At 47.1% G+C, this 13,282-nt stretch overlaps 1 protein-coding gene across 2 annotated transcripts in view; it reads right to left on the bottom strand.

The window, feature by feature from the left end:
• The window catches only part of dok1 (docking protein 1), an 80,032-nt gene that overhangs the window by 6,852 nt on the left and 59,898 nt on the right, over window positions 1-13,282 (bottom strand). For both annotated transcript variants that reach the window (XM_033035794.1, XM_033035785.1), the window contains exon 4: window positions 6,634-6,806. In XM_033035794.1, coding sequence (XP_032891685.1) covers window positions 6,634-6,806 — 173 coding nt within the window. The remainder of the gene's footprint in view (window positions 1-6,633; window positions 6,807-13,282) is intronic.

Below are 13,282 nucleotides of genomic sequence, written 5' to 3'. Positions count from 1 at the left end.
TCTAAACTCCAGCGAGTACAGGCCCAGTGCCATCAAATGCTCATCGTATGTTAACCCACTTATATCTGGGATCATTGTTGTAAACCTCCTCTGGACCCTCTCCAGAGCCAGCACATCCTTCCTCAGGTATTGCTCACAATATTCCAAATGTGGCCTGACTGATGACTTATAGAGCCTCAGCATTACATCCCTGTTTTTGTATACTAGTCCTCTTAAAATAAATACTGCCATTGGATTTGCTTTCTTTACTACCGATTCGACTTTTGGGGAATCCTGCACCAGCTCCCAATTCTCTTTGCACCTCCAATTTCTGGATTCTCTCCCCAATTAGAAAATAGTCTACATCTTTATTCCTACCAACAAAATGCACGACTCCACACTTTGTTACACTATATTCCATCTGCCACTTCTCTGCCCACTCTCCACAACCTGTCCAAGTCATTCTGCAGAGTCCCTGCTTTCTCTACACTACCTGCCCCATCACCTAGTTTCGTATCATCCGCAAACTTGGCCACAAAGCCTTCAATCCCCTCGTCCAAATCATTAATATACAACGTGAAGAGTAGCGGCCCCAGCACCGACCCTCCACTAGTCACTGGCAGCCAAGCAGAAAAAGCTCCCTTTATAGCCACTCTTTGTCTTCTGCCATCCAGCCAACCTGCTATCCATGCTAGTATCTGCCCTTTGATACCGTGGGCTCTCATCTTCCTTAGCAGCCTCACGTGTGTCACCTTATCAAAGGCTTTCTGAAAATCTAGGTAAACAACATCCACTTGATCTGTCCTGCTATTTACAGACTCCTTTGTCTGTCTTGCTATCTAATTCCAGCAGATTTGTCAGGCAAGATCTCCCCTTCACAAATCCATGATGACTTTGGCCTATTTATCACAAACTTTTTGTTCTCTTCAGAACCTTTTCTGCCAGGTAGAAATGTCAACTACTAGAGGGCATAGCAGATGGGGGGAAAGTTTAAAGGAGATGTGCAGGGCAAATTCTTTGTGTTTTTACACTGAGTGATGGGTGCCTGTAATACACTGCCAGGGATGGTGGCGGAAGCAGATACGAGACGTTTAAGAAGCTTTTAGATACAAAAATCGATATGGAGGGATATGGATTACGTGCAGGCAGAAGGGATTTGTTTAATTTGGCAGTAGACACAAAATGCTGGAGGGACCCAGCAGGTGAGGCAGCATCTCTGGAGAGAAGTAATGGGCAACGTTTCGGGTCGAGACCCTTCTTCAGACTTGCATCAGATTCAGCACAGACACGTGGGCCGTGAACAGTGAGAAACTATACACCTCCAGATTCAGGGACAATTTCTTCCCAGCTGTTATCAGGTTACTGAACCATCCTACCAACAACTAGAGAGCGGTCCTGAACTACTATCTACCTCATTGGAGACCCTCAGACTATCTCTATCTTTGATCAGACTTTATTGGCATAATCTTGTACTAAACGTTATTCCATTTATCATGTTTCTGTACAATAGACAATAGGTGCAGGAGTAGGCCATTCGGCCCTTCGAGCCAGCACCACCATTCAATGTGATCATGGCTGATCATCCACAATCAGTACCCCATTCCTGCCTTCTCCCCATATCCCTTGACTCTGTTATCTACAAGAGCCCCATCTAACTCTCTTGAAAGCATCCAAAGAACCGGCCTCCACCTCCCTCTGAGGCAGAGAATTCCACAGACTCACAACTCTCTGTGTGAAAAAGTTTTTCCTCATCTCCGTTCTAATTGGCTTGCCCCTTATTCTTAAACTATGGCCCCTGGTTCTGGACTCCCCCAACATCAGGAACACGTTTCCATGTACACTGCGGGCGGCAAGATTGTAATCATGTATTGTCTTTCCGCTGACTGGATAGCACGCAACAAAAGCTTTTCACTGTACCTTGTACACGTGACAATAAACTAAGCGCAGGACAGGAACACACCCTTTGTCCACAGTGTCAGTGCAGAACATGATGCCAAGACCAACTAATCTTCTCTGTCTGTACACGAGGGCCTGTTCCTGCACTGTACTGTTCTATGTTCTATTCTGCTGAAACATTTAAATTGTTGATCAGAAACTACTCACATCTTTCAGGGTCAGCAATGAAAGAAAAGTGAGTTTAGGAACTTGGGAGGATCCGGAATTGCGTAGAAAAGATTTATTGCTTGCTCGTAGTTCGTTTTGAACAAGTTAGGGCTTTATTCTTTGGAGCGCAGAAGGTTAAGGGGGGACTTGATAGAGGTTTTTAAAATGATGAGAGGGATAGACAGAGTTGACGTGGAAAAGCTTTTCCCACTGAGAGTAGGGAAGATTCAAACAAGGGGACATGACTTGAGAATTAAGGGACTGAAGTTTAGGGGTAACATGAGGGGGAACTTCTTTACTCAGAGAGTGGTAGCTGTGTGGAATGAGCTTCCAGTGAAGGTGGTGGAGGCAGGTTCGTTTTTATCATTTAAAAATAAATTGGATAGTTATATGGATGGGAAAGGAATGGAGGGTTATGGTCTGAGCGCAGGTATATGGGACTAGGGGAGATTATGTGTTCGGCACGGACTAGAGGGGTCGAGATGGCCTGTTTCCGTGCTGTAATTGTTATATGGTTATTATATGGTTATATGGTTTTAATCATCGATAATGGATTTCCTGTGGAAAACATGCCTTCCATGCCTTACTGCGCCGGAGAACCGTATTCAATCCCGACTACGGGCGCTGTCTGAACGGAGTTTGTGCGTTCTCCCTGTGACCACGTGGGTTTTCTCCGAGATCTTCGGTTTCCTCGCACACTCCAAAGACGTGCAGGTGTGTAGGTTAATTGGCTTGGTATAAATGTAAAATTGTCCTTTGCGTGTAGGATAGTGTTAGTGTGTGGGGATCGCTGGTCGGCGCGGACTCGGTGGGACGGAGGGCCAGTTCCCGCTGTGTACATCTAAACTAAACTAAACACACTTTCCAAAGCCCCTACATCCTTCCTATAATGGGGTGACCAGAACTGCATGCAATACTCCAAATAAATTCCTTTGGATTCATATCATCAAAATCTCACACCACCCTGATCACACACATATCTCACCACTACCATTGGGAAGAAGCACCAGGAGGCTGAAAAACATGACCTCTAGCTTCTCCTGCCTTCTGCAAGCAGGATTCTGACCTAAAACGTCACCTGTTCCTTTTCTCCAGAGATGATGCCTGACCCGCTAAATTGCTCCAGCACTTTGTGCCGATCTTTAGTCTTTTCTTTGACAACACAGCACGCAAACAAAAACTTTTCAGTTAAACTTGGTACACAATAGACAATAGGTGCAGGAGTAGGCCATTCGGCCTTCGAGCCAGCACCGCCATTCAATGTGATCATGACTGATCATCCCCAATCAGTACCCCGTTCCTGTCTTCTCCCCATATCCCCTGACTCCGCTATCTTCAAGAGCCCTATCTAGCTCTCTCTTGAAAGCATCCAGAGAACCTGCCTCCACCGCCCTCTGAGACAGAGAATTCCACAGACTCACCACTCTCTGTGAGAAAAAGTGTTTCCTCGTCTCCGTTCTAAACGGCTTACTCCTTATTCTTAAACTGTGGTCCCTGGTTCTGGACTCCCCCAACATCGGGAACATGTTTGGTAGACAAAACTGCTGGAGGAACTCAGCGGGTGCAGCAGCATCTATGGAGCGAAGGAAGTTCCTTCTTAAACTCGGGAACATGTTTCCTGCCTCTAGCATGTCCAAGCCCTTAACAATTTTATATGTTTCAAATGACACATGACAATAATAAATTAAACTAAGTACTGTATCTGCCCGCTCATTTTTTATTGCACTACCTGTTGTACCTATGGCTTGATCATACTCGTGTATAGTATGTGTAGGAAGGAGGTGCAGATGCTGGTTTACACCGAAGATAGACACAAAATGTTGGGAGTAATTCAGAGGGACAGGCAGCATCTCTGGAGAGAAGGAATAGGTGATGTTTCTGGTCAAGACCCTTCTTCAGACTGAGAATCAGGGGAGAGGGAGACTAGAGATATGGAAGGAGTAGAGATATGAATACGTCAGATCAAAACAGACGACGATCAAGGACATGTACAATGGTACATTGTTGGCTGAGGGGAAGGTGACAACAAGGCATACAATCAGTACATTTAATCAGGAGGACAATGGAACTAGTCGGAGAACTAGGTTGAGCGAGGGACGGAGAGACGGAACGGAAGGGTTACTACAAGGTAGAGAAATCAACCTTTGGCCTCTGGTCCTCGATTCCCCTACTCTCGGCAAGAGACTATGTGCATCTACCCAATCTATTCCTCGCATGATTTTACACACCTCGATAAGATCACCCCTCATCTTCCTGCGCTCGAAGGAATAGAGACCCAGCCTACTCAACCTCTGCCTATAACTCACACCCTCTAGTCCTGGCAACATCCTCGTAAATATTTCTGAACCCTTTCAAGCTTGACAATATCTTTCCTATAATACGGTGCCCAGAACCGAACACAATATTCTAAATGCGGCCTCACCAACGTCTTATACAACTGCAACATGACCTCCCAACCTCTACACTCAATACTCTGACTGATGAAGGTCAAAGTGCCAAAAGCTTTTTTGACCACCTTATCTACCTGCGACTCGACCTTCAAGGAACCATGCACCTGTACTCCTAGATCCCTCTGCTCTACACCCAGAGGCCTACCATTCACTGTGTAGGTCCTGCCCTTGAACGACGTCCCACAATGCAACACCTCACACTTCTCTGTGTTAAATTCCATCAACCATTCCTCAATCGATCCAGATCCTGCTGCAATCGTTCACAACCATCTTCACTATCTGCAAAACCACTCACTTTTGTATCATCAGCAAACTTGCTAATCTTGCCCTGTATGTTCTCATCCAAATCATTGATGTAGATGTCAAACAGTAACGGGCCCAGCACCGAACCCTGAGGCACACCACTAGTCACAGGCCTCCAGTCTGTGAAGCAACCTTCCACCATCACCCTCTGCTTCCTTCCATGGAGCCAATTTGCTATCCATTCAGCTATCTCTCCTTGGATCCCATGCGATCTAACCTTCCAGAGCAGCCTACCATGTGGCACCTTGTCGAATGCCTTACTGAAGTCCATGTACACAACATCTACAGCTCTGCCTTCATCAACCTTTTTGGATACGTCTTCCAAAAAAATCAATCAGATTTGTGACACACGACCTCCCACATACTGAATATCCCTAGGTAGACACAAAATGCTGAAGTCTGCGCCGACCAGCGATCCACGTACACTCGCACCATCCTACACACACTAGCGACAATTTACAATTGTTACCGAAGCCAAATTAACTTACAAACATGTACGTCTTTGGAGTGTAGGAGGAAACCAGAGCACCTGGAGAAGATGCACACGGAGGTAGAGATAGACAAATTCTTGATTAGAACGGGTGTCAAGGTTTATGGGGAGAAGGCAAGAAGATGGGATTAGGAGGCTGGCATCAGCCATGATTGAATGGTGGAGTAGACTCGATGGGCCGAATGACCTAATTCTATTCCTATAATTTGTGAATTTGTGAAATTGTAAATCAGACTAGCTTAAATAGGGCATCTGGGTTAGCATGGCTGATTTGGGCTGAAGAGCCTGTTACCATGCTGTATTACTCTAAGATCAATAACTTGGTCAATGGATACCAGTTTGATTAAGGATTTAAAACTTGGGACCCACTCAGCTAAAACCAAGGCTGTTTATAAGTGATAGGAGCAGAATTAGGCCATTCGATCCATCAAGTCTACTCAGTCATGGCTGATCTATCTCTCCCTCCTAATCCCATTCTCCTGTCTTCTCACAACAACCCCTGACATTCGTGCAAATCAGGAATATGTCAATCTCTGCCTTAAAGATATCAACTGACTTGGCCTTGACAGCCGTACGTGGTAATTCACTGCATTCTGACTAAAGACATTCCATCTCATCTCCTTGTACGTCCTTTAATTCTGAAACATCGTCTCCACATCCAGGCCTTTCACTATCCAGTAAGTTTCAATGAGGTTTCCCCTCATCCTACTAAGCTCCAGCGAGTACAGGCCCAGGGGCGTCAAACGCTCACTGTATGTTTCGGAGACTTTGTCTCTTTGTAACATGGTTCCTTACAGCTTTCCAGAGAATCGGCCAGGTACAGAAATCGCTATCAAAACATGCGGGGAACACAATTTTTTGGCGGCCGCGCGCGCATGTGCACACAGGCGAGGCTTTGGTGGTGGGCCCTGTAGACGGTAACATCGGGAGCTGGCCTGGTTGTTGACCGACTCCGAACTCCAGCAACAGCAGCTTCGTCCGCCCCGAATCGTGGGGCTTGAATCGGCCCGTTCACGGGGCCTTTCATCAGGCGGCGGGGGCTTCAACATCGGGAGCCTCGATTGCCTCGATGCAGCAGTTTGATTTTAAGCCGCGCCGGGCGATGAAAGGCCCCGCGAACGGGCCGATTCAGTCCTTAGAAAGCGGCTGATTAAGTCCGGATTACAAAACATGCAGAGGGGGGGGGGGGGGGAATGTCCCCCACCTCTCAAAGCGGGGGGGGGGGGGAATGACCCCCCCCCCCGTACCCCCCAGGATTTCCGCCCCCTGGAATCAACGATATGCAAGAAGGGAGACTCCCAAGATTACCATATCCCGTCCGTAGCGACGCAGCAGCTTGTATGGCCAGTTGTACAGAACTTCGTTGGTCTTGGTGTCCTTCAGTAGCAAGCTCTCCTTGTCCGCTTTCAGGATGTACGTGCCGTGGAGGTTGCACCTCTCTGCCGCTTCTGTCTTCTGCACGCTCACCCAGAACTCGGTCACTGTGGAAGGAGAGGAAGGGGACACACACACACACACTGCTGTTTAATCAGAAGGAAGACTCGTGAAGAGGGAAGACATAGATGTTTAAGAACTTTCGGCTGAGCTCTATGGAAAGGTTGCAGTTATACAAGACGTTGGTGAGGCCACATTCAGGGTATTGTGTTAGAGTACTGTGTTCAGATCTGGAAAACATGTTGTCAAAACTGGAAAGGGTGCAGAGAAGATTTACGAGGATGTTTCCAGGACTCGACGGTCTGAGCTACAGGGAGAGGTTGAGCGGGCAAGGTCTCTATTCCTTGAAGTTCAGGAGGATGAGGGGTGATCTTACAGAGGTGTACAAAATCATAAGAGGAATAGATCTTACCCAGTCTCTTGCCCAGAGTAGGGGAATCAATAACCAGAGGACATAGGTTTAAGGTGAGTGGGGAAAGATTTAACAGAAATCTGAGGGGTAACCTTTTGACATAAAGGGTGACAATAGACAATAGGTGCAGGAGGAGTAGGCCATTCGGCCCTTCGAGCCAGCACCGCCATTCAATGTGATCATGGCTGATCATCCCCAATCAGTACCTCGTTCCTGCCTTCTCCCCATATCCCCTGACTCAGCTATCTTTTAGAGCCCTATCTAGCTCTCTCTTGAAAGCATCCAGAGAACCGGCCTCCACCGCCCTGTGAGCCAGAGAATTCCACAGACTCACCATTCTCTGTGAGAAAAAGTGTTTCCTCGTCTCCGTTCTAAATGGCTTACTCCTTATTGGTGGTGGGTATATGGAACAAGCTGCTGGAGGAGTTCAAGTTCTAGTTCACATTTATTGCCACATGCACCAATTAAGGTACAGTGCAATTTGATTTACCATGCAGCCACACAATCAAAAGATCACAATACACAATAGAATACAACGTGAACATCCACCACAGTGGGATCAACATTCTTCACTGTTGCGGAAGGCAATAACGTTCAGTCAGTCCTCCTCCTTTGTCCGTAGTTGAGGCAGGGATAATCGCAACATTTATTAAACATTTGGACAGGTACATGGATAGGACAGGTTTAGAGGGATATGGGCCAAACGCAGGGAGGTGGGACGAGTGTAGCTGGGACAAGTTGGCTGGTGAGGGGGAGAACAAAGCACAGAGAACAAAGAGTGATCTGGTGTGGGTGCTGCCAAGAAGAAAGAGGGACCATCGGGTCTACAATGAGTACTTTTATAACTTGGTCAGCGCCCTACACGTTGCGGCTTTGTTTCGCATACAGTACACAAAGTATGCTAATAACTTAGTGTACTGTATGCAAAACAAAGAATTTCACCGTACCGAGGACACATGGTATGGTCGAATCCACTGAGTCATTGAATGCATTGAGCGGTATGAAAGAGTGAAGCGATTAAAACGAGAGATAGCAGATCCGCTTCTAGGACCAGCGCACAGAGTCGCCTGGCTTGGGCGCCATCTTGGTGTTAAGTCTGAGGAAGGGTCTCGACCCGAAACGTCGCCAATTCCTTCTGGATCTGGATGTAGTACGCTGAAAAGCTCTAGGTCAGGGGTGGGGAACCTGCGGCCTTAACGCCGCATGCAGCCTTCTTGGCCATTAAGTGCGGCCTTTTGAATGAATCCAAATATTGTAGAACAAATCCATTTATTTTTAATAATATGTTTTTGTTTGTCTTTTATTATTTTTATTTTAATCTTAAAATGAACAATAGACAATATAGAAGGCAGGAACGGGGTACTGATTGGGGATGATCAGTCATGATCACATTGAATGGCGGTGCTGGCTTGAAGGGCCGAATGGCCTACTCCTGCACCTTTTGTCTATTGTCTATTGTCTATTGACTGACAAGGGTGTGGGTGACGTTTCAAGATGGGACATTTCTCCAGCTCAGGGTCAGCGGGTCAAGCAGACCAGGGGAGGCTGAGGGAATCTGGATGGAATTATTTACGGAGAAGCTGAATAAGGAAATAAGTTGTGTTTGTTGTCACGTGTACCGAGGTACAGTGAAAAGCTTTTGTTGCGTGCTATCCAGTCAGTGGAAGGACAATACATGATTACAATCGAGCCATTCGCAGTGTACAGATACAGGATAAAGGGTATAACGTGAATAATGTTTGGTACAAGATAATGTCCACCAAAGTCTGATCAAAGAGAGTCCGAGGGTCTCTAGATAGTAGTTCAGGACCGCTCTTTAGTTGTAGGTAAGCACGTTGATAGTTGAAGGGAGGCAAGGAAGGGTAGTGGCACGTTTTGCATGTAACAGACTTGTGTGTGAGTCTTGTCTTGAAATGGATAAAGGGCCTCTCCCACTTTCACGACATAATTCACAACCTTTTTTACTCGTGGACATTTTTCATCAGGCTAGAAAAAAACGCCCTGACCCACTTGATGCCACGAGTACCTACGACTAGCATCACGGCCTACCTACAACCTACCTACGACCTTGTGAAGACCATGCTGCGAGTATGAGTCAAGGGCAAACTCGGCAGAGGTCGTGAATTAGGTCGTGAAAGTGGGACAGGCCCTTAAACTAACTACATGACAACTACACGCTTGGGCAGCTTACAACCCAGCGGTATGCGTTTTGATTTCTACAACTTCAAGTATCCCTTGCATCCCCTCTCTTTCAGTCCCTCCCCCACCCCAGTCATTGTACAAGCTGCATAGTTGTCTTGTTGAGTCCCATGGTAGACAGAAATGCTGGAGGAACTCAGCGGGTGAGGCAGCATCTAAGGAGAGAAGGAATAGGCGACGTTTCGGGTCGAGTCCCATTGCCTGTAACTCGTTTTCACCTGGCCCACAGCTAACAATGGCCTGTTTCCTTTATCATCGTTACTATCCTTCCTTGGAGGTATTCCTTGGAGAGTGGGAGGATGAGGGGTGATCTTATAGAGGTGTATAAGATCATGAGATGAATAGATTGGGTAGACGCACAGAGTAGGTGAATCGAGGACTGGAGGACATAGGTCTAAGAGGGTCAAGAGCTTCAAATTCCTGGGCGTGTACATCTCTGAAGATCTTTCTTGGTCCGAGAACACTAATGCAATCATCAAGAAAACTCATCAGCGCCTCTACTTCCTGAGAAGATTACGGAGAGTCGGTTTGTCAAGGAAGACTCTCTCTAACTTCTACAGATGCACAGTAGAGAGCATGCTGACCGGTTGCATCATGGCTTGGTTCGGCAATTAGAGCACCCTGGAGAGGAAAAGACTACAAAAAGTAGTAAACACTGCCCAGTCCATGATCGGCTCTGACCTTCCTTCCATCGAGGGGATTTATCGCAGTCGCTGCCTCAAAAAGGCTGGCAGTATCATCAAAGACCCACACCATCCTGGCCACACACTCATCTCCCTGCTACCTTCAGGTAGAAGGTACAGGAGCCTGAAGACGGCAACAACCAGGTTCAGGAATAGCTACTTCCCCACAGCCATCAGGCTATTAAACCTGGCTCGGACAAAACTCTGATTATTAATAACCCATTATCTGTTATTTGCACTTTATCAGTTTATTTATTCATGTGTGTATATATTTATATTATGGTATATGGACACACTGATCTGTTCTGTAGTAATATACCTACTATGTTCTGTGTGCTGAAGCAAAGCAAGAATTTCATTGTCCTATACAGGGACACATGACAATAAACTCACTTGAACTTGAACTTGAACTACAGGCCCAGTGCCGTCAAATGCTCATCATAGGTTAACCCACTCATTCCTGGGATCATTCTTGTAAACCTCCTCTGATCCCTCTCCAGAGCCAGCACATCCTTCCTCAGATATTCTAACTCAGGGCCCCCAGGATGAGTGAGGCACTTGAATGCAGAGGGCATAAGAGTGAGGGGGCGTCAGGTTGTGTTCCGGATGCCAGTCCCCCCCCCCCCTCTCAGATGTTCTTCTCTCAGCCGCCAACTCAAGCGTTGCGATTTTATTTATAAACAGGGGCACTGCTACAAATAGTGAACCGCTCTTCCTGTCTGCACTGGAAACGTCATGCTTGGCAGTCTCGGGTTCGATCCTGTCTACGGGCGCTGTCTGTACGGAGGTTGTACGTTCTCCCCGTGACCTGCGTGGGTTTTCTCCGAGATTTTCGGTTTCCTCCCACACTCCAAAGACGTACAGGTTTGCAGGCTGATTGGCTTGGTATAAATGTAAATTGTCCTTCGTGTGTGTGTAGGATGATTTTAGTGCACGTGATCACTGGTTAGTGCGGACTCACTGAGCCAAAAGCCCCGTTTCCGCGCTGTATCTCTGAACTAATAAACTAAAAACCAGAGAATCTAGAGAAAAAAGTAAAAGTGCCGGAGAAACTGAGACCCGCTGAGTTCCTTCAGCAGTTTGTTTTTTGCTCATGGTTCCAGTATCTGTTGCTTCTCACGCCTCCTTTTTACTGTTCCAATGCAGAACTTCCTCTAAGTATGCCTACTGTGAAGACATTCTCCTCTCCCCACTCCTTCTCACTGCTCCTCTGCTGCACCACATTCACAAGTTCACAAGATATAGGAGTAGAATTAGGCCATTCGGCCCATCGAGTCCGCTCCATCATTCAATCATGGCCGATCTCTGCTTCCTAATCCCATTTTCCTGCCTTCTCCCCATAACGACACTTGTTTTAATCAAGAATTTGTCTATCTCTGTTGTCTTAAAAATATCCACTGACTTGGCCTCCACAGCCCTCTGATCAAATTAACTACCCTCTGTCTAAAGAAGTTCCTCCTCACCTCCTTTCTGAAAGAGCGCCCTTTAATTCTGAGACTGTGATCTCTCAGAGAGTGATGAGTCTGAAATTCTCTGCCTCAGAGGGCGGTGGAGGCAGGTTCTCTGGATGCTTTCAAGAGAGTGCTAGATAGGGCTCTTAAAAATAGTGGAGTCAGGGGATATGGGGAGAAGGCAGGAACGAGGTACTGATTGGGGATGATCAGCCATGATCACATTGAATGGCGGTGCTGGCTCGAAGGGCCAAATGGCCTCCTCCTGCACCTATTGTCTATTGTCTATCTCTGGTCCTAGACTCTCCCACTAGTGGAAACATCCTCTCCACATCCATTCTTTCATTATTCTGTATGTTTCAATGAGGTCGCCCCTCTCATCCTTCTAAACTCCAGCGAGTACAGGTTCAGTTCCGTCAAACGCTCATCATAGGTTAACCCGCTCATTCCTGGGATCATTCTGGTAAGCCTCTGGACCCTCTCCAGAGCCAGCACATCCTTCTTCAGATATTCTAACTCAGGGCCCCCAGGATGAGTGAGGCACTTGAATGCAGAGGGCATAGGAGTGAGGGGGCGTCAGGTTGTGTTCCGGATGCCAGTCCCCCCCCCCCCCACCTCTCAGATGTTCTTCTGTCAGCCGACAACTCAACGTTGCGATTTTATTTATAACCCGGGGCACTGCTACAAATAGTGAACCGCTCTTCCTGTCTGCACTGGAAACATCATGGTCTGTTTGGCAGTCTGCGCACAGGCCACTTCCACACCTTCCACTGATGCTGCCCAACCCACATAGAAACATAGAAGGTAGGTGCAGGAGTAGACCATCCAGCCCTTCAAGCCAGCACCGCCATTCAATGTGATCATGGCTGATCATCCCCAATCAGTACCCCGTTCCTGCCTTCTCCCCATATTCCTTGATTCCATAAATACAGTACAGGAACAGGCCCTTCGGCCCACAGTGTCAGCAATGGACATGTCATAGTCATAGAATTGAATGGTGGAATACGGGGTACTGATTAGTGATGATCAGCCATGATCACATTGAATGGCGGTGCTGGCTCGAAGGGCCGAATGGCCTACTCCTGCACCTACGAGATTGATCCCTTAAATGGCGGGACTGTCCTACGAGGAAAGATTGAAAAGACTAGGCTTGTATTCACTGGAGTTTAGAAGAATGAGGGGGGATCTTATAGAAACATATACAATTATAAAAGAACTGGACAAGCTAGATGCAGGAAAAATGTTCCCAATGTTGGGCGAGTCCAGAACCAGGGGCCACAGTCTTAGAATAAAGGGGAGGTCATTTAAGACTGAGGTGAGAAAAAAACTTTTTCACCCAGAGAGTTGTGAATTTGTGGAATTCCCTGCCACAGAGGGCAGTGGAGGCCAAGTCACTGGATGGATTTAAGAGAGAGTTAGATAGAGCTCTAGGGGCTAGTGGAGTCAAGGGATATGGGGGGAAGGCAGGCATGGGTTTTTGATAGGGGACGATCAGCCATGATCACAATGAATGGCGGTGCTGGCTCGAAGGGCCGAATGGCCTCCTCCTGCACCTATTGTCTATGTTTCTATTGTCTATTGGGACATATCAGGTATTGGTCAGCCTTACTTATGTTGTGTGCCATTAATCACTCTTGTTATAGAGTCATAGAGTGATACATCATGGAAACAGGCCCTTCGGCCCTACTTGCCCACATTGGCCAACATGTCCCAGCTACACTAGTCGCACCTGCTGCCGTTTGGTCCATATCCCTCCGAACCTGTCCTATCCATGTACT

This window comes from Amblyraja radiata, chromosome 1 (assembly GCF_010909765.2).
Source record: "Amblyraja radiata isolate CabotCenter1 chromosome 1, sAmbRad1.1.pri, whole genome shotgun sequence".
NCBI lineage: Eukaryota > Metazoa > Chordata > Chondrichthyes > Rajiformes > Rajidae > Amblyraja > Amblyraja radiata.
This window is presented reverse-complemented; position numbering and strand designations above follow the sequence as displayed.